Raw genomic sequence first — 26684 nt, forward strand, 5'->3', positions numbered from 1 at the left:
TGCACACTTCAAAATAGCCTTATTCCTATAACCAAATAGGAATAAGGGGATTTTGAAGTGTGTGGGGTCCTTTTGAAAAGGACCCTGTGTAGACGAGCCGCACGCGATCAAAAGGGGCACTTTCAAAGTGCTGCAGCCACCATTATGCCAATGAGGTGCTGCATATTTATTGCAGTGCGTCATTAGCATATCCCAAAGTGTCTCATTATCATCCCCCTTTTGAAAGGGGGGGGGGCAGTATAGACATAACCCTAATTTTTTTCCCCCTTTGTTCATCTTCTCCTAGCATTAAGCCAGCAAGATGAGAAGAAGGGTCTAGCTAAGCAAGGGAGCAGCTCCAGTCTTCCAAGGAAATCCAGCAATAAGCAAAATGAGACAACCCTGACAAACAGCCCGCATGTAGGTAGGTGCAGCGTAGAGTTGTATTGGCAGTGCTTGATTATAAGGGTTACTCAGGCCTTACCCATATATAAATGCATATATATACACATACGTATACGTTCCCTCTGTTTCTTTCATTCAAGGGCAGAATAAATTGTGTTATGTGTACCCAAGGTATGTGTGCACCACCAATAGAAACACAAGCTGCAACCTGTGGGTGGCTGTGGTTCTGGGTGCTCTGCTAATGAGCTGGGCAGCTGCCCAAGCACTCATCTTACAGGAAATGCTGATGTTGAGGGTATCTTAGGTGGGAGAGACTGTGGCTCTCCAAACAACTTGGTGTGGGCCTACCCATGCTATGCCCACAGACTAGGCCATTGACCTGCAGTTTCCTTCCAGCACTCTGCCCTGGCCTCCCCTAATGGCCAGGTCACTGGCTGCCTGTATGTAAAGGTGTATTGAGTTAAATGAAAGGTATGATTTCCAAACTAATTTAGTTAATGCAGTGTAAAACCCTGTGGGGTTACTCAATACACTTTAATCTGGGTATATATTTAGTTACCTTTAATTCATAAGGAACTGGTTTAAACCAGGCTTCTATCAGTTGAGTTTAAGGAGTCTTGATACTGTTTTGCATAATTTTAATCAATAATTATTTTAAATAATTTCAAGTTAAATTGGTATAAAACACAGTGGAGACACCTCATGAAGTGAGGCTGAGGGAGCCTCCACATCAAAATATGCAGTAGCCCAGTGGTGAGGGCCCTTAGCTGACAAATGGCAGATCCAAATTCAGATCCCTCATTTCCCTTTCATTGGAGGAGAAGCTTAAACCAGGGGTCCTGTGCATCAGATGTGAGTATCCTAGCTGCTGGACTAAAAATAAGGAGGGGGGAGGCCCTCCACTCAGCCATTTTGTGCAGTTTTGTCTCAGGGGCCTAGTTTGGTAGGTGAGATCTGAATACAGTTACAGGATTGGGCCCTACAGACAGGTACTCCTTCATCTAATTTATCTTTCCCCAGTTCATTAATTGGGACAGCTGAGCAGCTTGCATAGAGCTGCAGTACACAAGATCAGAAGCACAAACATAGGAGTCTAGGGAACTGTAGTGGGGCGAGATGGCTGCCCATTGAGCCAGAAGCGGAGGACCCCTTGGGGCGGTTTGCATTGAGCCTGTTTCTGCCCAGTCACCTGACCGGAAGTCAGGAGGCGGGATCAGAACTATAAAACCACAGCCTGAGGCCTCATTTGGGGCCCATTCTCCAGAGGAGTGAGAGGTCAGCTCGGTGCTCCTAGCTCAGAGGAGGGGGCTGAGAACCTGCTGAGAACGGCAGGCTGAATTGGAACCCCAGGACCCTGTCTGATCCTGGAACCTTGGGAAGCCCTGGAGGACCCACCTGACCCCAAGAAGCAGCTGCAGCCTCATCCCTGGCCTGTGCCCAGAGTAAAGCTGAGGCAGTGGGATTTGCAAGTTGCGGAGGCCTGGATTGGACCACCAGCACCCCTGTGAGTTGGGGAACCCCTTGAACCCCTGAATGCCCCACTGGATGCCCAGGTATGCCTGTAGGGGGAGGATGGAGCTGGCCCAGGGGATAGAGAGGACCGTTAGAGGTCTGTGGGTTAGCATGTTACAGTGTGAACTCCCCACTGACCCACGCAGCAGGCGTTACTGCTGCAATCAGGGCCCCTGGGCCAGGACGTGGTGGAGCAGGTGGGCCTGTGCCTCCTCACCACCCACTTGCCAGGTGGCAGTCCCCCTATGAAACTGTTGTGTGGGTTTGTTGCCTTGCCCTGAGCTAGAGCCTGCATCCCTGCAAAACTGTTTGCTCTCCTCCCCTAAGCTAGGGCCTGGGCTTACTTCGGAAAGGCTTGAGCTGATTTCAAGCACCTGCTTGAAGTAAGGCAGGGGAGGATCCCTTCCAGGAGCCCGGACTCTGTCACACGAACTTTTACAGCAAAAAATTAGATGCCGAACAATTTTGTATTTACGCAATTTGGGAGCTGCTGAGCTATGGCTGAGTTATTATGGGATTTATGTGCCTAAACTGGCCTGTGTCCTTTTGTGAATTTTCTGTGAGAGATTTCTCTGTCTAAATGTGTGAACAATTTGCCCGATTATTTTAAAATTCTTGTGTGCGTCTTATTTGGCCTTGCAGATTAGAAAATGGTTTGCATTAGTTGACATCCTTCCTGGTTAATGTTGGAATAGCAAGTGTTTCATTGTAACTTAAAATGTTAATACATAATCCAGATTTACTCTTTCTATTTGTTAGCAGGCCTATACAACATTTAAACAAGTCCTTTTGTTTCTGATCAAGAACTAAAAGTATATGCATTATACACCTTATCTCTTCTAGCTATAGAAGTTTTTTTCACTGATGCATTTAGTTTCCCTTCTCTTTTTGTCTGGGTTTCATAACTTCTAATTTGTTAATTGCTTTTTCCTTTATTTCTGTAACTATGTATTGTCCAGGGTGTTTTGTTGCTGCTCTCACATTACTTCTTAAACAGGATTTTTTTTAAGTAACCTTTTGTGACTAAAGAGTTGTGAGTTTTACAGCATCCAATAGCATGTTCTAAAAGGTCATAAGAACATAAGAACATAAGAATGGCCATACTGGGTCAGACCAAAGGTCCATCCAGCCCAGCATCCCATCTGCCGACGGTGGCCAATGCCAGGTGCCCCAGAGAAGGAGAACAGAAGACAATGATCAAGTGATTTATCTCCTGCCATCCATCTCCTGCCCTTGTTCTGAAGGCTAGGGCACCATACTTTACCCCTGGCTAATAGCCATTTATGGACCTAACCTGCAAAAATTTATCAAGCTCTTTTTTAAACCCTAATAGAGTCCTGGCCTTCACAGCCTCCTCGGGCAAGGAGTTCCACAGGTTGAATGTGCGCTGTGTGAAGAAAAATTTCCTTTTATTAGTTTTGAACCTACTACCCATCAATTTAATTTGGTGTCCCCTAGTTCTTGTATTGTGGGAAAAGGTAAATAATTTTTCTATATTCACTTTCTCCACACCATTCATGATCTTATATACCTCTATCATATCACCCCTCAATCGCCTCCTTTCCAAACTGAAAAGTCCCAGTCTCTCTAGCCTCTCCCCATATGGGACCCGTTCCAAGCCCCTAATCATCTTAGTCGCCCTTTTCTGAACCATTTCTAATGCCAATATATCTTTTTTGAGGTGAGGAGACCACATCTGCACACAGTACTCAAGATGTGGGCGTACCATAGTTTTATATAGGGGAAGTATGATATCTTTTGTCTTATTATCGATCCCTTTTTTAATAATTCCTAACATCCTATTTGCCTTACTAACTGCCGCTGCACACTGCGTGGACGTCTTCAGAGAACTATCCACTATAACTCCAAGATCCCTTTCGTGATCTGTCGTAGCTAAATTTGACCCCATCATGTAGTACGTGTAATTTGGGTTATTTTTTCCAACGTGCATTACCTTACACTTACCCACATTAAATTTCATTTGCCATTTTGCTGCCCAATCACTCAGTTTGCTGAGATCTTTTTGTAGTTCTTCACAATCTGTTTTGGTTTTGACTGTCCTGAACAACTTGGTGTCATCTGCAAACTTTGCCACCTCACTGCTTACCTCATTTTCTAGATCATTGATGAACAAGTTGAACAGGATCGGTCCCAGGACTGACCCCTGGGGAACACCACTAGTTACCCTCCTCCATTGTGAAAATTTACCATTTATTCCCACCCTTTGTTTTCTGTCTTTTAACCAATTCCTGATCCATGATCCTCCTATCCCATGACCACCTAATTTACATAAAAGCCTTTGGTGTGGGACCGTGTCAAAGGCTTTCTGGAAATCTAGGTATATTATGTCCACTGGGTGCCCCTTGTCCGCATGTTTATTAACCCCTTCAAAGAATTCTAATAGATTAGTTAGACACGACTTCCCTCTGCAGAAACCATGCTGACTTTTGCCCAACAATTCGTGCTCTTCTACGTGCCTTGCAATTTTATTCTTTACTAGTGTTTCTACTAATTTGCCTGGTACTGATGTTAAACTTATCGGTCTATAATTGCCAGGGTCTCCTCTAGAGCCTTTTTTAAATATTGGCGTTATATTGGCTGTCTTCCAGTCATTTTGTACCAAAGTGTATTTAAAGGATAGGTTACAAACCACTGTTAATAACTCCGCAATTTCACATTTGAGTTCTTTCAGAACCCTTGGGTGAATGCCATCTGGTCCTGGAGACTTGTTACTATTCAGCTTATCAATTAACTCCTAAACCTCCTCTAATGTCACTTCAATCTGAGTGAGTTCCTCAGATTTGTCACCTAAAAAGGCTGGCTCAGATTTAGGAATCTCTGTAACATCCTCAGCCGTGAAGACTGAAGCAAAGAAATCATTTAATCGCTCCGCAATGGCACTGTCTTCCTTGATTGCTCCTTTTATTTCTTTATCGTCCAAGGGCCCCAGTGCTTTTTTAGCAGGCTTCCTGCTTCTAATGTATTTAAAAAACATTTTACTATCATTTTTTGAATTTTTGGCTAGCTGTTCCTCAAAATCTTTTTTGGCTTTTCTTATTACATTATGACACTTAATTTGGGAGTGTTTATGTTCCTTTCTATTTTCCTCACTAGGATTTGACTTCCACTTTTTAAAAGCTGCCCTTTTCTCTCTCACTGCCTTTTTAACATGGCTGTTTAGCCATGGTGGTTCTTTGTTAGGTCTCTTACTGTGTTTTTTTATTGGGGGTATACATTTAAGTTGGGCCTCTAGTATGGTGTCTTTAAACAGTTTCCATGCAGCTTCCAGGGATTTTAGTTTAATTACTCTACCTTTTAGTTTCTGTTTAACTAGCTTCCTCATTTTAGTGTAATTCCCCTTTTTGAAATTAAATGCCAGAGTGTTTGACCACTGCAGTGTTCTTCCCAACACAGGAATATTAAAAGTTATTATATTGTGGTCACTATTTCCAAGCAGTCCAGTAACAGTTACCTCTTGGACCAGATCCTGCGTTCCAGTCAAGACTAGATCGAGAATTGACTCTCCCCTTGTGGGTTCCTGTACTAGCTGCTCCAAGAAGCAGTCATTTAAGGCATCAAGAAATTTAATCTCTGACTCCCGTCCTGAGGTGACATGCACCCAATCAATATGGGGATAATTGAAATCTCCTATTATTACTGTGTTTTTTATTTTGGTAGCCTCTCTAATCTCCCTTAACATTTCAGCATCACTATCACTGTCCTGGTTAGGTGGTCGGTAATATACTCCTAATGCCATATTCATAGTAGAGGAATGAATTGTTATCCATAATGATTCTATGGAACATTTTGATTCCTTTAGGATTTTTGCTTCATTTGATTCTATATTATCCGTCACATATAGTACCACTCCGCCACCCGCACGACCTGTTCTGTCTTTCCGATATAATTTATATCCCGGTATGATAGTGTCCCACTGATTGTCCTCATTCCACCATGTTTCTGAGATGCCTATTATGTCAACTTCCTCCTTTGATATGAGGTACTCCAGTTCACCCATCTTATTAGACAGACTCCTAGCATTTGCGTAAAAGCACTTTAAAAAACTACCACTATTTATATGTCCGCCTTTCACAGACGCGTTGGATTTTTTATATGCGATTGTTTCACATCTGATCTTGCCCGTATATTATTTCCCACGTTCCCTATCTGACTAACTTCTAGGGAGTCCCTATCTATGGAGCCTCGTGTAAGAGAAGTCTCCGTCCGATCCAGGTGCTCCCCCACACCAATCGGCTTTCCCCCACCTCTTAGTTTAAAAACTGCTCTACGACCTTTTTAATGTTTAATGCCAGCAGTCTGGATCCACCTTGATTTAGGTGGAGCCCATCATTCCTGTATAGGCTCCCCCTACCCCAAAAGTGTCCCCAGTTCCTAATAAATCTAAACCCCTCTTCCCTACACCATCGTCTCATCCACGCATTGAGACTCTGAAGTTCTGCCTGTCTATCTGGCCCTGTGCGTGGAACTGGAAGCATTTCAGAGAATGCCACCATAGATGTTCTGGATTTCAGTCTCTTTCCTACTAACCTAAATTTGGCCTCCAGAACATCTCTTCTACCCTTCCCTATGTCATTGGTACCAACACGTACCACGACCACCGGCTCCTCCCCAGCACTGCCCATAAGTCTGTCTAGATGCCTCGAGAGATCCGCAACCTTCGCACCAGGCAGGCAAGTCACCTTACGGTTCTCCCGGTCATCACAAATCCAACTATCTATATTTCTAATGATCGAATCCCCCACTGCTAAAACCTGCTTCTTCCTAACAGCTGGTGCTCCCTCCCCCGGAGAAGTATCCTTGGCATGAGAGGATACAATAGCACCCTCTGGAAGGAGGGTCCCAACTATGGGATGGTTTCCCTCTGCTCCCATTGACTGCTCTCCTTCCCTGAGCCTTTCATCCTCCGTAACAGCATCAGGACTGTCAGATTGGAGGTGGGACAGCCCTATTATGTCCCGGAAAGTCTCATCAACAAACACCTCTGCCTTCCTTAGCTCCTCCAGTTCAGCCACCCTGGCCTCCAAAGTACGCACTCGGTCTCTGAGGGCCAGGAGCTCCTTGCATCGAGCGCACACATACGCCACCCGCCCACAGGGTAGGTAGTCATACATACTGCACTCGACACAATAAACAGGATAGCCCCCACTCTGCTGCTGGGCTTCTGCCTCCATTTCCTACTCTAATTATATATGAGGGGTTTAATAAAAGTTTCAGATAGAGGTTGTTATAAAGGATTTAAGTTTAAGGGCAATAGAAGTCACTGGCTCCCTCCAAGCTCCCCCTCTAAGCTCCCCTCTCAAAACTCCCTCCTGTTAGGACGCACCCTGTTCGCGAGCACCCGGTCGCAAAGCTCCCTGGTCGCTTACTAGCGGGGTTTAAGTGCTTGGCCTCCCCGATAGCTCCTCCCTCTGCCTACAGCTCAGCCAATCAGCACACGGTGTTTCAATTCAAACCTAATCAAGACTCACAGCTTCCAACTGCCTGCCTGAGCACATGGCCTTTCAAACAAACACTCAGCTCAGCACTCCAAACTCCAAAGAAACAAACAAACACACACAAGCCCAAAACCCCCAAATATAAGCAGCCACTTACCCCAAGGTGCTTTAGTTTGCTCCTTCCTTCTCCTCCTCCAGGAGAGCCTCTCAAAACTCCCTCCTGTTAGCACGCACCCTGTTCGCGAGCACCCGGTCTCTTTGTTCTTTTTTGTTTGTTCTAATCAGTTTTGCTCAATTGTTTTTGAAAATGGCCAAAATGGTGTGTATGGTGCAGTTTTTTGTTTGCACATTACTTTGGCACAAACTATGACATAGTCAAGATGCCAGTGGGAATCTCTGAGATGTTTTGAACTTGTCCTTTGTTGGAAAAGGTGTTTGTCATGATAAGCTCATGTTCAACACACTTGGTCAAAAGCAGAATTCCATTTCAGTTACTTTTGCCAGCTCCTAGTTTCCCCATTGTTCCTTTCCACAGGTCTGAGTCTCGGCCAACACATGCACTGAATCCTCCAAAACGATGATCTTATGTTCTCTAGGGGGTCTCCAATAAAATGGTTACATGCTAGGATTGAATGCGACATTTTCATTTGACTTTTTCTCATCAGATCCTACACATATTTTATCGGCTTCCATCCTCTCCTCTTTACTTGGACATAAAGAATCTCCACTAATAGATCCTCCCCTAAGGGATGTCTCTGTACAAACTACATGCTCTTTTGCACCTGTTGGCTTTCCTCCAGCTCTTAGTTTAAAAACTGTTCTACAGCCTTTTTAAGTGCCAGCAATTTGGTTCCATTTTGGCTGAGGTGGAGCCCTTACTTCCTGGAAGCTCTCCCTTTCCCAAAGATTTCATCAGTTCCTAATAAATCTGAATACCTCATCCCTCATCCATGCATTGAGACCCTGCAGTTCTGCCTAAGTGGCACTGTATTTGGAATTGGAAGTGTCTGAGAATGCTACCGTGGAGGTCCTGGACTTCAATCTCTTACCTAGCAGACTAAATTTGGCCTTCAGGATGTCTCTCCTATGCTTCCCTTTGTCATTGGTGCTTACATATTCCATTACCACTGCTCCTCTCTAGTAGTGCGCATAAGTCTATCTAATATGCAGATGACACAAAGCTCTGGGAGGAGCTGCCAACACTTTGGAGGTTAGTGCTAAAAGTTAGAGGGATTTTGAAAAATAGAAGTGGGCTATAGATGACAAAATGGTGTTCAAAAAGACAAATTTAAAGCTCTCCACTTAGGAAAGAAAAACCAAATGCACAAATGCAGACAGAGAACTGACTTTGCAGCAGCACTGATGAGATTGATCTGGAAGTTGTGGTGGATCACAGCCTCAGCATGATTGAGGAATGCAATGCTGTTGCAAAAAATAGCAACAGCAATTTTAGGTTATATTTACAGAAGTAGAGCATGCAAGTTATGGCAGTACTGTTCTACTTGGCTCTGGTTAGGCCTCAGCTGAAATACTGTGTCTAGTTTTGGTCACTAGTGTATAGAAAGGATCCAGAGGTGAGCATCAAAGGTGATCAAAGTGTCAGCAGGCAAGCCATAAGGCTGAAGGACCTGGATATGCTTAGTTTAGAAAAGAGGAGATTGACGGGAAACCGTGAGAGTGGTATCAAAACAAAAAAGCAATCCAGTAGCACTTCAAAGGCTAACAAAATAATTTATTAGGTGATGAGCTTTCGTGGGATAGATCTACTTCTTCAGATCATAGCCATACCATAACAGACTCAATATTTAATATTTAATGTTAAGTCTTAAATATTGAGTCTGTTCTGGTATGGCTATGATCTGAAGAAGTGGGTCTGTCCCATGAAAGCTCATCTAATAAATTATTTTGTTAGTTTTTAAAGTGCTACTGGACTGCTTTTTTGTTTTGATAGTATATAGACTATCATGGCTATCTCTCTGTTACTATTCAACGTGATAGTGGTGTTCAAATACTTGAAATGATGCCATAAAAAAGACAGAATAGTTGTTCTCCCTTGGTACAGAGTGCATGACAGAAGGCAATGGGTTCAAACTACAGCCCAGCAGATTTAGATTAAATTTCAGGAAAAATTTCCTAACTTTTTCAGTAGGGTAATAGAACAGACTGCCTTAGGAGGTAGTGGAAGTTTATTCACTGGAGGTTTTCAAAAAGAGAGTAGTTAGCCAACTGTCTTGGATGGTTTAGAAACAACAAATTTTACCTCTGGGCAGCAGGTTATACTAAAAGGCCCTTGTGATCCTGTGTAAACCTATGATTCTGTGATTTATGAAGACATTAAAACAGCAGAGCTAACTACATGCCTTTCAGTCTTCACTAGATGTCTCACCACCTTTCAACTAACTGATATTATATTTGGATGCATTTGAAATTAAACTAGACAAAGTATTAGAAAAACATTGGACAGTGAAAGAATGGACTGTATGACTCTTATGAAAAGGCTTTTCCATCTCTAACTTCTGCAGTAAAATTTGCCTTTTGTTGTGATGTTCTGTCTGCTAGGTGTATGAAAACTCCCAGCTGCTCAAGTCAGTCTCTCCTAGCAGGAGGTGCTATAGGAAGTGGAGCAGGAACACAGAAGGGAGAGGGAAACTCTCAGCCACTACTGTTCCAACAGAAGGTGCTGAAGGGAAGTGTATGTTATTTGACTATAACTTGGTGGAAAGATTTTGTGCTTGTGTCTCTGACTCCCTCTGTGTAGTTCTGCAGGTCCCATTAATCTTTTTTTAATGGGACCCGCAGAAGATCACACAGGGAGTCAGAGACCCAGACACAAAACTTTTCCACCAAGTTCACCATGTGGAGTGTGAGAATGAATTCATTAATGTTTGTGTGTGGCCTAAATGGAAACCATAAATGCCAGACCCTAGAAACAAAGTAGTTTGGTTGTAACTTGAAATTATATTGGTTAGCAGAAAAAGGGCCCCAGTATCAAAAATTGTGAGTGCATTTTAATTTGGCATTGCAGATGTAAAGATGTTTAACTTTAGATGCTATTTTTAACTTCTGGGAAGCTACTTGATGCATGTTAGCCTGCCTCTGCCTGTTTGGGCTAAGAGCTGCAAAATTGTTATGTGGAAGAGGAATGCAAGCTCGTGCCAGCATATGCTCATTTGTGCTGGCCTTGCACAAATTCCAAGGAATGGAGGTTGTGAAAAGTGTTGTTGCTGCTTTAATGAATTAGCAATACCCAGTTCCTGGAAAGCAAGAATTTCTCAGAACACAAACTGAGGAGTCAAATGACCAAAAGGACTGAGATCCACTGCTCAGGGACTCCCACCAAGGAAGAGTTTAGACCCCAGACGTCAAAGTTCAGGTATACTAATATGTTGGGAATTGCCCAGAGCAATATCAGACAAGACAAATCTCAGAAACTGCCCCACGTTGAGGTGTTATAAAGGAAGACTTTGGAACAGATTGAGAAATTAAACAGTAATAAGTCATCAAGACCAGATGTTATTTGCCCAAAAGTCCTGAAGAAATTCAAATGTGAAATAGTAGAATGACTAATTACTACCTGTGGTTTGTAACCTAGTATTGAAATCAGCTTCTGTACCAAATGACTGGAATATAGCTAATGTGATGCTTATTATTAAAAAGGGCTCCAGAACTTATCCTGGTAATTACAGGCCAGTAAGTCTAACTTCAATAACAGGCAAACTCTTTGATCTGATAGTAAAGAACAGATTTGTCAGATCCGTAGGTGAATATAATTAGTTGTGGGGAGATTCAACATGGCTTTTGGGAGGAGAAATCGTGCCTCACCAATCTACCAGAATTCTTTGAGGGTGACAAAAAGCATGTGGACAAGAGGGATCAAGTAGTCATAGAGTACTTAGATTTCCAGAAAGCCTATAACTTGTTCCCCCCACTAAAGGCTCTTAAGCAAAGTTGTCATGGGATCAAAGAGAAGGTTTTCTCATGGACTAGTAGTAGGCATCCTTCAGTCTGCATAGACTATGGATCACGCCCTTTATAGTTTCAATTGAGGACTTCATTTACAGCGTCTACTGTGACTATGAAGACCCACACGAGAGTGACAGTCCTTGCTGCATCTCTTGCAGATGTGGTGGGTGTCTGGCAAGTCCTTAGTGTGCTTTCTGTGCTCTTACTTCTCCTCTGCTAGCTGTCTGATCCTCATCTCGCCCTTCTGAAGACCCTTGTGTAACCCCTGCCTCCATCTGCTGCGGTCGTCTGCTAGTTCTTCCCAGTTGTCCAGCTCGATGTCTACCTCTCTGAGGTCTCTCTTGCAGACATCTTTGTAGCACAACTGGGGGCGTCCGGGAGGTCTTTTGCCAGAGGCTAGCTCACATACAGGATGTCTTTTGGAATCCTTCCATCATTCATCCTGTGGACGTGGCCAAGCCAGCGGAGCCGACGCTGCCTGAGGAGAGTGTGCATGGTTGGGATTCCAGCTTGCTCGAGGATGGCGGTGTTGGTCACTCTGTCCTTCCATGATATTCCAAGGATGCACCTGAGGCAGCGCAAGTGGAAGACGTTAAAAGGTAGGAAACAAAGGATAGAAATAAATGGCTAGTATTCAGAATGGAGAGATGTCCCAGTACAGATCCCTGGAGGACATCACTATTTACAAGTCCTATTCAACATAGTCATAAGTGATCTGGAGAAAGGTGTAGTCAGTGAGAGGGTGAAATTTGCAAATGGTACAAAACTGCTCAAGGTAGTTTGTTGACAGCAGACTGCAAAGAGTTAGAAAAGGATCCCTCAAACTTGGTGATTGTGCAACAAAATGTCTTATGAAATTTAATGTTGATAAATGCAAAGTTGCATACTGGACAACATAATCCCAACTGTACATATAAAATGTTGGGATCTACATTGGCTGTTACCGTTCAAGAAAGTGATCTTGGCATCATATGAGATAATATCTGAAAACATCCATTCAGTTTGAAGTAGTAATCAAAAAAGCAAAAAGAATGTTGGGAATCATTAAAAAGGGGGAGATAATAAAACAGAAAATACGTTATTGTCTCTATATAAATCTGTGGTACACCCACATCTTGAATATTGCATGTAGATATAGCCACCTCATCTCAAAAATATTGGAAAAGGTTCAGAAAATGGCAACAATAATTTAGGAGCTTGGAAAAGATTCTTTGTGAAGAGAAATGAATTAGACTGGGACTTTTCAACATGGGAATGACTAAAGCAGGATATGATTGAGGTATATGATATGAAGACTGGTATGGAAAAAGTAAATAAGGAACAGGTATTTATTCCTTGCCATGACACAAGAACTCGGAGTCACCAAATTACACTAATAGGCAGCAGGTTTAAAACAAACGAAAGGAAATATTTGTTCACATAATGCATAGTCAACCGTGGAACTTTTCTCCAGAGGTTGTTGTGAAGGCCAAGGCTATCACAGGGTTCTAAAAAGAGCTAGATAAATTTCTGGAGGATAGGTTCATCAATGGCTATGTGCTATGATGGGCAGGGATGATGTCTCTAGCCTCTGTTTTGTCAGGGCTGAAAATAGGTGAGGGGGAAGGATCACTTGATGATTACCTGTTCCGTTATTCACTCTTGGCACCTATTATTGGTCACCATTGAATGACAGGATACTGGGGTAGCTTGACCTTTGTCTAACTCAGTATGTTTTTTTTCTTATGACCCTGCAGCTTTTCCTGTGACATTTGAGTGTGTCACGTTAGTAGATTCCTGTCTACTGAGTCACCCTCATTTCCCCTTAATTGATAAGGGCAATTCAAACTGCCTGCTGGGTCCTCCCAAATGACAAGGCCAGCAGTTATTAATAAGTGAAAGGCATCTGAAACACCCTGGATGTCATTCTGGAAACTGGGATACTCTGGAAACCCTTGAGCCTGAGTCCCGCTTGCCAGGAATAAGGTCATCCAGCTGATGACTATCCCCTACTCTGCCTTATCAGTTGACTGGCTGCAGTTTGCTGGACTGTTTGGGCCCTGCCACCCAGAGCCATACTTCACAAGAAGTTCTTGAGTGAGACCTGCCTGAAATGATGAGGCCCAGGAAGAAAAGAGGCGCAATACTGAGAGTACTACAACCCTCATAACTGGCCTGAACTGTCAACAAGAGGCTGCCGCCCTGCCAGACGTCACAGATCTTCAGCATGACCAGTGAGAGGACCTCATGCTATACCACCTCTATGAACAAATGATGTATGTTGATGGCAGTCTGATTGAATCTTAGACTCATGGGGCTGGAAGGGACCTCAGGAGGTCATCTAGTCCAGCCCCCTGCTTCAAGCAGGATCAATCCCAACTAAGTCATCCCAGCCAGGACCTTGTCAAGCCGGAACTTAAAAACCTCTAGGGATGGAGATTCCACCACCTCTCTAGGCAATGCATTCCAGTACTTCACCACCCTCCTGGTGAAGTAGTTTTTCCTAATATCCAACCTACTCCTCTCCTTCTGTAACTTCAGACCATTGCCCCTTGTTCTGCTATCTGACACCACTGAGAACAATTTCTCTCTATTCTCTTTAGAGCTCCCCTTCAGGAAGTTGAAGGCTGTTATTAAATCACCCCTCAGTCTTTGCTTCTGTAAACTAAACCAGCCCAAATCCCTCAGCTTCTCCTCATAGGTCATGTGCTCCAGCCCCTTAAACATTTTTGTTGCACTCCGCTGAACCTGCTTCAGCACATCCACATCCTTTTTATACTGGAGGGCCCAAAACCGAACACAATATTCCAGATGTTGCCTCACCAGGGCCGAATAGAGGGGAACAACAACCTCTCTATATGTACTCGAAATGGTCCTCCAAATGCACCCTAATATGCCGTTAGTCTTCTTGGCTACAAGGACACACTGCCTTTCATCCACCATAACTCCTTGGTTCTGTTCCACTGTGCTGCTGCTTAACCATTCAGTCCTGAGCCTATAACAATGCTTGGGATTCTTCCTTCCCAAGTGCAGAACTGTACACTTCCTGTTGAACTGCATCAGATTTCTTTTGGCCCAGTCTTCCAATTTATCCACATTGCTCTGGATCCTATCTGTTCCCTACAACTGTCTACCCGTGCCCCCTCTCCCCCCACACAGCTTGGTGTCATCCACAAACTTGCTGAGGGGGCAATGCAGTCCTTCATCTCATTGAAGGTCTGCCTTGAAATGCAGAAGTTCCGCAGCCACCTTCCTCACCCCTCTCCCCCAGCACCAGGCGCTCCCACCATTCAGTGCTGCTGGGGTGGGTCCAGAGGCATTGAGGCACCTAGGGGGGCGCCCGGCGGTGCCCTGGGTAGGGAAGCCCCCCGGCTCCAGGGGGACCACCCAGACACCCAGTGAAATCAGGTGCTGTTGTGGTGAGGGTGCATAGCAATACCAGCAAGGTCTCCAGGATGAGGGTGTCCTTTTCCAGGAGCTGTTGCTGTGCCTCCATTGTGAGCACATACAGGCTGTTCCAGGCTGCGGACAGCTGGGCAGCACTTGGCTCGTGCAGAGTGGAAGGTGGAGGAAGGGGCCCTTAAAGGGAGTGGCTGGCTGTGGCCCTGAAAGGGCTTGTTGGCCATGGAACCCCGTCCGCAGCATTTACTGCCTCTCTTCTTTTGAAAGAGGGCTTGGAGCCGTTTGGATGCTCTTTTAAAAGACCGCGGCGGCAGTTCAAAAGAGTGGATTGAAATGCTGATCCACTAATGGCATCCGGTCCCTCCCTTTCGATGGCTGCTATTTCGACCGCTGAACATTGATTTTTTTTTTTTACCCTTTTGAAAGGGTGCTCACGTGTAGACATAGCTCAAGAGTTTTCAAAGATAATGGCCAAAGGCCTGGCAATGATGTCTGTCAATTTTCTCAATACCTTTGGGTGCATTAAATCTAGACCCATGGACTTGTGTACATCTAGTTTTTCTAGATGGCTCACAACTCATTCCTTCCGCACTGTTAGCTGCCTTCCACCTTCCCAATGAGCTTGACTTTGTGGCCCAATGGCCCAAGTTTGACTTAACCAGACACTGGCTGGACTATGTTGACTGGGACTCTTGGACTCAGGAGCTCCGGACTATGTCGTCATCATCATCATCAACAGCAACAACCATGGACTGAGGTTGGTGTCCGATGCCTCCCTCACTGTTTCCTTCCATCTTTCCTTGTTCAGTGCAAAGTGGCTTAGTTTCTGTAGAGGAGCTCTGCACCAATCTACCATATCATCTACTTATTCTCTGTGGGGTCTGCCTCTCCTGTTCGAATTGTCCATTATGCCAAATGCAAGGGTCTTGACTTTTCGTTCATCATTCATTGTGCAGATATGCCTGAATAGCTGTAACTTCCATTGTATAACCTTCTGCAGTAGTAGTTGTATAATCTCTGTACACTGATATTCCACACGAAAACGGATTACAAGCAATCAGGAATACCGTCCCTGATGTCACCACAGTCAATCTAGTGTTTGACCTCTAACTTTGTTGTCACCCACAATTATTTCCGATTTGGGGACAATTTATACCTTCAGATTAGCGGAACCGATATGGACACCCGCATGGCTCCACAATATGCTAATATATTTATGGCTGACCTGGAACAACAGTTCCTCAGCTCTTGTCCCCTATTACCCCTCCTATACTTAAGATATGTTGATGACATCTTTATGATTTGGCCCTATGGTATAGAGGCTCTAGAAGAATTCCACAGAGACTTTAACAATCTGCACCCCATCATCAACTTATGCCTTGATTACTCCATGTGAGAGATAAATTTCCTGGACACTACAGTACTAATCAAGGACGGACAGATTGGTACCACACTCTACCAGAAACCCACTCATCGCTATACTTACCTACACTCTTCTAGCTTCCATCCTGCACACGTAACTAGATCCATTGTTTACAGTGAAGCCCTTAGGTACATTCACATTTGCTCTGATCCTACTGACAGAGAATGAAAACTACAAGATCTCTACCAAATATTCATAAACCTGAATTACCCACCAGGAGAACTAAAAAAGCAAAGCAACAGGGCCGGACGAATACCCAGAGACCAGCTACTCCAAGATAGGCCCAAAAAAGCCAAGAACAGAACACCACTGGTCATTACCTACAGCCCCCAACTCAAACCACTGCAACACATTACTGAAGACGTACAACCTATGCTTAATCAGGATGCCACACTCCAGAAGGCCCTAGGTGACAGGCGTCTTCTCTCCTAAAGACAACCTTCCAGCTTTATGAGGATTCTCACCCAAAACCACAGTCTATACCACAGGAGCACCAGTCCTGGAACTTTTCCTTGCAACAAAGTCTGTTGCCAGCTTTGTCTGCATATCTATTCTGGAGATACCATCACTGGACCTAACCAGGTTATTCACAGAATCATAGGTACATTTCTCCTGTTCCTCAACTAACATCATATATGCCACCATATGCCAACAATGCCCACATGCTTTGTATATTGGACAGACTTCAAACTCTCTCAGACAAAGAATTAACGGGCACAAAACAGACATAAGAACACTCCTGATTCACAAACCGGTCAGTCAACATTTTAATGGAGTGGGCCATTCTGTTACTGACTTAAAAGTCTGTGTTTTAATGGAGAGGAATTTTCACAACAGTCTGCAAAGAGAGGCTGCTGAAGTCTCTTGTATATTCAAATTCAACACATTAACACATGGTTTGAACCAAGATGTGAATTTTCTGGGTCATTCTAGGGCTCTTTTGCATACTTGGCTTAATCTAATTCTTGACTCCCCTTTCCCCCTTCTGCCCCTCTACTCTCTGATTTGCTCACCTTGATCATTTTTTTCTGATTTGTCAACCTTGATTACTTTTTTGGTTCTCTGTGCCTTAAATATTGAGTCTGTTCTGGTATGGCTATGGTCCCATGAAAGCTCACCACCTACTAAATTGTTTCGTTAGTCTTTAGATCGCTACTTGACTGCTTTTTTGTTTGGTAGTATACAGACTAGCACAGCTTTCTCTCTGTTACTTCTGCAGTAGATTCTCTTTCAGTTGTATTTTCCTGTATAATTCATCGTTGGTGACCTGCAGCCATCCTGTTCTCAGGATCTTTCTGTAAAAACTCCTCTTGAGCACCAATATTCTTCTCTTCGAATCTTTTGTTATCACCCATGTGTCTCATCCGTACAACATGCTTTTACAGTTAATCGTACTGGCATCAGAATTTCATTCATATTGTTTTACAGTCAGCGCATTGCCATTCATCTGGTGAACCCTCCTCCTTTATCCAGGCTTGGGACTGGTAGGTTTATGGCAGAGTTGCAGCAGATCATGGTCTGAAGTTACAGAAGGAGCAGAGTAGGTTGGTTATCAGGAAAAACTACTTCACCAGGAGGGTGGTGAAATACTGGACTGTGTTGCCTAGAGAGGTGGTGAAATCTCCATCCCTTGACAATGTCCTGGCTGGTATGACTTAGTTGGGGTTGCCCCTGCTGGAGGCAGGGGACTGGATTTGATGATCTCCTGAGGTCTCTTCCAGCCCTATGATGCTATGATCATCTAGGGTAGTAGGTGGGTAGTAGGTTCAAAGAAGGAGAAGGAGAACAGAAGACAATGATCAAGTGATTTATCTCCTGCCATCCATCTCCTGCCCTTGTACTGAAGGCTAGGGCACCATACTTTACCCCTGGCTAATAGCCATTTATGGACCTAACCTGCAAAAATTTATCGAGCTCTTTTTTAAACCCTAATAGAGTCCTGGCCTTCACAGCCTCCTCCAGCAAGGAGTTCCACAGGTTGACTGTGCGCTGTGTGAAGAAAAATTTCCTTTTATTAGTTTTGAACCTACTACCCATCAATTTCATTTGGTGTCCTCTAGTTCTTGTATTATGGGAAAAGGTAAATAATTTTTCTATATTCACTTTCTCCACACCATTCATGATTTTATATACCTCTATCATATCGCCCCTCAATCGCCTCTTTTCCAGACTGAAAAGTCCCAGTCTCTCTAGCCTCTCCCCATATGGGACCCATTCCAAACCCCTGATCATCTTAGTTGCCCTTTTCTGAACCTTTGATAATGCCAATATATCTTTTTTGAGGTGAGGAGACCACATCTGCACGCAGTACTCAAGATGTGGGCGTACCATAGTTTTATATGGGGGAAGTATGATATCTTTTGTCTTATTATCTATCCCTTTTTTAATAATTCCTAACATCCTATTTGCTTTACTAACTGCCGCTGCACACTGCGTGGATGTCTTCAGAGAACTATCCACTATAACTCCAAGACCCCTTTCCTGATCTGTCGTAGCTATATTTGACCCCATCATGTTGTACATGTAATTTGGGTTATTTTTTCCAATGTGCATTACCTTACACTTACCCACATTAAATTTCATTTGCCATTTTGCTGCCCAATCACTCAGTTGGCTGAGATATTTTTGTAGTTCTTCCCAATCCCTTTTGGTTTTGACTGTCCTGAACAACTTGGTGTCATCTGCAAACTTTGCCACCTCACTGCTTACCTCATTTTCTAGATCATTGATGAACTAGTTGAACAGGATTGGTCCCAGGATTGACCCCTGGGGAACACCACTAGTTACCCCCCTCCATTGTGAAAATTTACCATTTATTCCAACCCTTTGTTTTCTGTCTTTTAACCAATTCCCGATCCATGAAAGTATCTTTCCTCCTATCCCATGATGACCGCCTAATTTACATAAAAGCCTTTGGTGTGGGACCATGTCAAAGGCTTTCTGGAAATCTAGGTATATTATGTCCACTGGGTGCCCCTTGTCCGCATGTTTATTAACCCCTTCAAAGAATTCTAATAGATTAGTTAGACACGACTTCCCTCTGCAGAAATCATGCTGACTTTTGCCCAACAATTCGTGCTCTTCTACGTGCCTTGCAATTTTATTCTTTACTATTGTTTCTACTAATTTGCCTGGTACTGATGTTAGACTTATCGGTCTATAATTGCCAGGGTCTCCTCTAGAGCCTGTTTTAAATATTGGCGTTATATTGGCTGTCTTCCAGTCATTGGGTACCAAAGCGGATTTAAAGGATAGGTTACAAACCACTGTTAATAACTCCGCAATTTCACATTTGAGTTCTTTCAGAACCCTTGGGTGAATACCGTCTGGTCCTGGAGACTTGTTACTATTCAGCTTATCAATTAACTCCAAAACCTGCTCTAATGTCACTTCAATCTGGGAGAGTTCCTCAGATTTGTCACCTAAAAAGGCTGGCTCAGATTTAGGAATCTCTGTAACATCCTCAGCCGTGAAGACTGAAGCAAAGAAATCATTTAATCGCTCCGCAATGGCACTGTCTTCCTTGATCGCTCCTTTTATATCTTTATCGTCCAAGGGCCCCAGTGCTTTTTTAGCAGGCTTCCTGCTTCTAACGTATTTAAAAAACATTTTACTATCATTTTTTGAATTTTTGGCTAGCTGTTCCTCAAAATCTTTTTTGGCTTTTCTTACTACATTATGACACTTAATTTGGGAGTGTTTATGTTCCTTTCTATTTTCCTCACTAGGATCTGACTTCCACTTTTTAAAAGCTGCCCTTTTCTCTCTCACTGCCTTTTTAACATGGCTGTTAAGCCATGGTGGTTCTTTGTTAGCTCTCTTACTGTGTTTTTTTATTTGGGGTATACATTTAAGTTGGGCCTCTAGTATGGTGTCTTTAAACAGTTTCCATGCAGCTTCCAGGGATTTTAGTTTAGTTACTCTACCTTTTAGTTTCTGTATAACTAGCTTCCTCATTTTAGTGTAATTCCCCTTTTTGAAATTAAATTCCAGAGTGTTTGACCGCTGCGGTGTTCTTCCCAACACAGGAATATTAAAAGTTATTATATTGTGGTCACTATTTCCAAGCGGTCCAGTAACAGTTACCTCTTGGACCAGATCCTGCGTTCCAGTCAGGACTAGATCGAGAATTGACTCTCCCCTTGTGGGTTCCTGTACTAGCTGCTCCAAGAAGCAGTCATTTAAGGCATCAAGAAATTTAATCTCTGAATCCCGTCCTGAGGTGACATGTACCCAATCAATATGGGGATAATTGAAATCTCCTATTATTACTGTGTTTTTTATTGTGATAGCCTCTCTAATCTCCCTTAACATTTCAGCATCACTATCACTGTCCTGGTTAGGTGGTCGGTAATATATTCCTAATGCCATATTCATATTATACTCCCAGACTTCTCTCACATCCTGGGGTCAGCATCCTGACAGCAAAATGGGAAGCCTGCCTGAGGCAAGCTCTGTGGCCAGGTCTTGCCTGGGGCACTCTTGTCAGGGGTGTGCAGTAGAGAACCACAGAGGGATCAGCAGCAGCAGTGTCTGGAGCCACAAATGATTCCTTAAAGAGACACATGTGGCTATAAAGCTTCAGGTTCCCGACGCCTGTTCTAGTATTACATCTTTTAGGAACTGCCATCCCTTTCATGTCCTCTTCTTTCTAGTCTGGTCTTTCCAGGTCTGTCATCATGTCCCCTTTCCTTCAGGAATTTGACTTTTCTATCAGATTATGATCACTTTCTCCCAGATTCCAAACTACCTTTGGCTGGAGGGTTTAGGCTGCGTCCACCTCTGTCTAGGTCTGATGATCAGTCTTTTTCCCCTAGTCATGGTCAGGGCTTTCAGTCTCTCTCAGGGGAGGGGAACCCAGGCACTCTTCCCTTGAGCTACTCCCTTCTCCACCTGTGGTCTTTTGCACACATTGCTGGTCTCCTTATCTGTCTTATCTCTTCTTATCTCACTCTCTACTGCTTCATGATCTCATCCACCTCCTTTCTGTCCTTGTTTTGAAGTAGGGCGATTAGGGTGGTTTTCTGTCCCAGTAAGAAGTATCATAGGCTTTCCATGTCCCACTTCACTGTGAATCACTCCTTTTCCACAAAGGAGGTATCAGTTTGTTCTCAGGGGCTGTGAGGACTGGGTCACTACAGAGAGCAGTCTTTAGATTGACGAAGGCCCTTCAGCTGCAGGAGTCCATTGCCGCATGTTCAGAACATGGGTTTTTGTTAGCTCTGTCAGAGGGTGGGCTGTGGGGGGATGAACTGCCAATAATATCCTACCAGTATCAGGCTAGTTAGTGATGGGGAAAACCATGCTTTATTCAGGGAATGATAGTCAGCATATACACGGCGTAGGCCTGATATGAAGTAAGGAAGCATCACGGGCATTGGTTAGATGGAAGCCAGTGAACGAACGTATTATCACAGCGAGATTCAAGTAAAGGCATGCGAAAACTACAATCATCCAAGTGTATGCACCAACCGAGGACGCTGACGAAGCTGAAAAAGATGCGTTTTATGATCTGTTACAAGACACCATCAGTGATGTTCCCAATCATGACATCAAGTTACTCATAGGTGATATGAACGCGCAAATAGATAACAGAAGAAAGGGATGGGAACATGTGATTGGCCCGTACGGATTGTCAATGCAAACGAGCGACAATGGAAAGTGCTTACTACTATTCTGTAGCATGAACAACAAGACTTCCCCCGGCTACAGGGATGGAGACTGCCCTGGCCACACTGGAGCACTCCCACCTGCAGCAGTCCCTACAGATTAATCTGTTAGCCATTAACATCCCTACATATAATTGGTGTTCTCTGTAAGCTGAGTGAGTGCTTGGGTGGCCACCCTTGAGAGACTGAGATGCCACCAGGGTGATTAGCAGAGAGCGTTAACGGTGCCTGTGGCTGCCAGCACGACACTGAGTTATGGCACTAATGTCTTGAAAAAGCATTGCAAGCTTGTGATATCAGGCATGCTAGAGAATGCCAATGTCCTGTCACCATCATTGTACTTGGAAAAATAGTCACATTTATTAAACAGTAATTCCATAATCACAGTGGCTGGATAATTCTTGAAAACTTAATGATCGTGCTTGACTACTGTTCAAATGATTGCCAATACCAGTAATGAATTTTCATTGATTAGTTAGCTAGTTAAGATTATTCTGTTCCTTTTCTCCCAATAAGACATATAGATGGGATATAACCAAATTAGGTAATGCCATTAGATATAATAGGCTAACAACATAAGCACACCAGATCTCAGCAAACTGAGTGATTGGGCGGCAAAATGGCAAATGAAATTTAATGTGGTAAGTGTAAGGTAATGCACATTGGGAAGAATAACCCCAATTATACATACAATATGATGGGGAGCAAATTTAGCTACAACAGATCAGGAAAGGGATCTTGGAATTGTAGTGGATAGTTCCCTGAAAACATCCACGCAGTGTGCAGCGGCAGTCAGTAAAGCAAATAGGATGTTAGGAATAATTAAAAAAGGGATAGAAAATAAGACGAAGAATATCTTACTTCCCCTTTATAAAACTATGGTACGCCCACATCTTGATGGGTGGTCTCCTCACCTCAGAAAAGATATATTGGCGTTAGGAAAGGTTCAGAAGAGGGCAACTAAAATGATTAAGGGTTTGGAACGGGTCCCATATGTGGAGAGGCTAGAGAGACTGGGACTTTTCAGTCTAGAAAAGAGGAGACTGAGGGGCGATATGATAGAGGTATATAAAATCATGAATGGTGTGGAGAAAGTGAATACAGAAAAGTTATTTACTTGTTCCCATAATATAAGAACTGGAGGACACCAAATGAAATTAATGGGTAGCAGGTTCAAAACTAATAAAATAAAGTTTTTCTTCACACAGCGCACAGTCAACCTGTGGAACTCCTTACCAGAGGGCACTGTGAAGGCCAGGACTCCAATAGAGTTTAAAAAAGAGCTCAATAAATATTTGGAGGTGAGGTCCATAGATGGCTATTAGCAAGGGGTAAGGTATGGTGCCTAGCCTTTTGTCGAAGGCAGGAGATGGATGGCAGGAGACAAATCGCTTGATCATTGTCTTCAGTTCACCTCCTCTGGGGCACCTGGCACTGGCTACTATCGGCAGACAGGGTACTGGGCTAGATGACCTTTGGTCTGACCCAGTATGGCCATTCTTATGTTCTTATGCTTTGGAAACACCTATTTTGCACACAAGAATATCCACAAGAAAACATGGCGGTCTCCTGATGGTATCACTAACAACGAAATAGACTATTTCTGCATCAGCAAACGATGGTGACCAGCTCTACTAGATGTGAAAGTATACCGTGGAGCTGATGTTGGGTCAGACCACCATCTTTTGATGGCATCACTCAGTCTTCACCTTAAAAGAAAACAAGAACGGCAAACAGCTCGGCCCTATGCAGTTGAAAAGTTAAGAGACCAAGCCATAGCTGAACAGTACAAACTTAAACTTAGAAACCGATTTCAACAAATGCATGTGAAACTTCACTCGAAGACCAGTGGATGCAATTCAAAAGAGCAGTGACTGAGATCGCAGAAGAGATGATTGGTCAAAGGAGAGGCACACAAAAAGAACACTGGATACAGGACAGGACCTGGCAGTTGATTGATGAACGTAAGGTTGCAAAGAGGCAAAGAGATCAGGCAAAGTCACCAGGTGAGAAAGCAGAAGCTATGGTGAAGTACCAGTTGCTGGATCGTAGAGTCAAGAAAAGCTGTCGCGCTGACAAAAAAGAATGGTTAGAACATAAAGGTGCTGAAGCACAAGAGGCAGCGAAGAAATGTGACACCAAGACACTATATCGTATTGTCCAGGAGTTAACAGGAGCAAGAAGCAATAGCAATGCTCCCATCAAAGACAAGAATGGGAAAATCTTACTCAGTAAAGAAGAGCAAGATGCGCACTGGGTAGAACACTTCAAAGAAACACTGAATCAACCAAACCCAACCGCAACCTACAACCTCAGTAACTTCAGTCTCCCTGACGAGCTGGAAGTAGACTTAGACATGATCACGATTGAGGAAACACATAGAGCAATAAAGGCGCTAAAGAACAACAAGGCTGCTGGCCTAGACCAAATTGCAGCTGAACTACTGAAGTATGGTGGAAACTCCATGGCGCAGGAACTGACAGGGCTGTTGAATGAATGTTGGAGAACAGGGTGTGTCCCAGGCAACTGGAGGAAGGGAATGATTGTCAAGTTACCAAAGAAGGGGAATGTCACTGATTGTAATAATTGGAGAGGTATCATGCTCCTTTTGGTCCCAGGTGAGGTCTTCTGCATCGTCCTACTCAGGAGGTTGCAGAGCGTGGTGGATAAAACACTGCGTGAGGAGCAAGCCGGATTTCACTGCGGGCGATCGTGTAGGGAGCAGATCTTCACGTTGCGCAACCTCATCGAACAGAGTATCGAGTTCCAACGGCCACTGTTAATTAACTACATTGACTTTAAAAAGGCGTTTAACAACATTCTTAAGAAATCATTATGGAACACAGTGCAAACATATGGCATCCCACAACACTACATCAACATCTTCCGAAATCTTTATCTAAACTCTAGTGGCTGCGTGAGGACCGATAATGGGATGACAGATTTCTTCAACATCGACTCCGGAGTGCGTCAAGGGTGCATCCTGTCTCCATTCTTGTTCCTTCTGGCGGTGGACTTCATCATGAGAAAGGCGATGAGTGATGCACATCTAGGTATCTCATGGAAAGATCAGCATCAACTCATGGATCTGGACTTTGCAGACAATATTGCACTGCTAGCAGAAACAAGCGAATGCTTGCAAGGCATGATGACAAATTTGGAAGCAGAATCCGGCAAAATTGGGCTGAGGATAAATAGTGATAAAACAAAGTTGATGCGGGTTGGGAACACTCAGACAAACAAGCCACTAGTGGTCGGATGCCAACCCATAGGAGAAGTACAGCAGTTCACCTATCTTGGCAGCACTCTGTCTAATGACGGAGGTGTCGAGGCAGATGTTAACTGCAGAATTAATAAGGTGTCAGCAGTGTTCCAAAGACTGCGCCCAATCTGGTCTGCACCAACAATCGACACTGCAACAAAAGTTCGACTGTATAACACCATCATCATGCTAGTCGCCCTTTACACTAGTGAAACGTGGAAAATAACATCAAGAATAGCACGCAAGCTCAATGTATTCCACCAGTGTTGCTTAGGAAGGATCCTGGGTGTCACCTACCACGATCACATTACCAATACGGAGATACTACAAAGATGCGGGTCATGGGCACTGCAGGATATCATGACAGAGCGCTGAGTGCGGTTTGCTGGACGCATTCTGCGTCTGCCAGATCAACTGCACCCAAAGACTGCAATGAGATGGATACCGGCAGAGGGAAGAAGGAAGAGAGGCAGGCCACTCAAAACCTGGTGCACCCCATTTAAGGAAGACTTATTAAACATTGGTATATCATGGGAGGAGGCGGGATTATTCGCAGCCAACCGAAATCGCTGGCGAGCACTTGTTGCCCAATGTGCCCAGATGCACAGGCGGACCTAATTCTAAGTAAGTATCAGCAACACCCAGGCTTGTTTCTTTTGGACTGGTTGGGCCCCTCCCCCCAACTAGTCAATCAACTCATCTGGGCATGGGGAAGCATCAAATTTAGACACCTCATTTAGCTTCCTGAAAGCATGGCAGAATTGGAGACTGCCTTCCAGCTTGGGTATGAACACAATTGGGCTGGACCTTGGGCTGTGAGGCTTTTTCCACAATGCCTAGCTCCAGCATCTTCTTTATTTCCTTACATACCTCTTCACAATTTGCCTCTGGGATACAGTAGGGCCTCACATTCACCTTTACTCAGGGCTTTGTTATGATGTGGTTGACCACAGTGGTTCTGCTGGGCTTGGTCGAGAACACATCTGAGTGTCACACGGTCATCTGGAGCACTTATGCCCTCTGGTCTGGGGTCAGCCTCTGACTGCTCTTCAGTCTCCATCTCCACCTGTTGTCTTTTGCAAACACTGCTGGTCTCCTTGTCTCTTATCTCACTCTCTACTGCTTCATGACCTCATCCACCTCCTTTTTGTCCTTATTTTGAAGTAGGGTGACTAGGGTGAATTTCTGTCCCAGTAAGAAATACCATAGGCTTTCCATGGCCCACTTCACTGTGAAGCACTCCTTTTCCACAATGGCATAGTTTCAGTCCCTAGGTAAGAGCCATTGACCACTTCCCATTGGGCCCAACTGTCAAGCTAGTATATTGGTAAAGGTCCTCTGGCGTTGCAAAAGCCATCTTTTCTCTGGCTTCCCGAGGCTGCTTGCAAAAGACAACAGGTGGAGAAGGGAGTAGCTCAAGGGAAAAGTCCCTGGGGTCCCCTCCCCTGAGAGAGACTGAAAGCCCTGATCATGGCTAGGGGAAAAAGACTGATCATCGGGCCCAGAAAGATTCACAGTGACTTCTGTGGATTCTCCTCAGGCATTGGCCTCCCCAGTGTGACCACCTGCACTTCTCATGCCCACCAGGGTTTCAATAAGTTAACATGATTTATTTGCTCTGGCTTGTGGCGATC

General features: G+C 44.1%; 1 protein-coding gene across 1 annotated transcript in view; it reads left to right on the forward strand.

Annotated features, from left to right (window-relative positions):
- Positions 1–26684, forward strand: part of IQANK1 (IQ motif and ankyrin repeat containing 1) — a 216658-nt gene that overhangs the window by 13421 nt on the left and 176553 nt on the right. Inside the window, exon 2 of the mRNA XM_074985540.1 lies at positions 298–403. Coding sequence (XP_074841641.1) covers positions 298–403 — 106 coding nt within the window. The remainder of the gene's footprint in view (positions 1–297; positions 404–26684) is intronic.

Source organism: Carettochelys insculpta, chromosome 2 (genome assembly GCF_033958435.1).
Source record: "Carettochelys insculpta isolate YL-2023 chromosome 2, ASM3395843v1, whole genome shotgun sequence".
NCBI classification, from domain to species: domain Eukaryota; kingdom Metazoa; phylum Chordata; order Testudines; family Carettochelyidae; genus Carettochelys; species Carettochelys insculpta.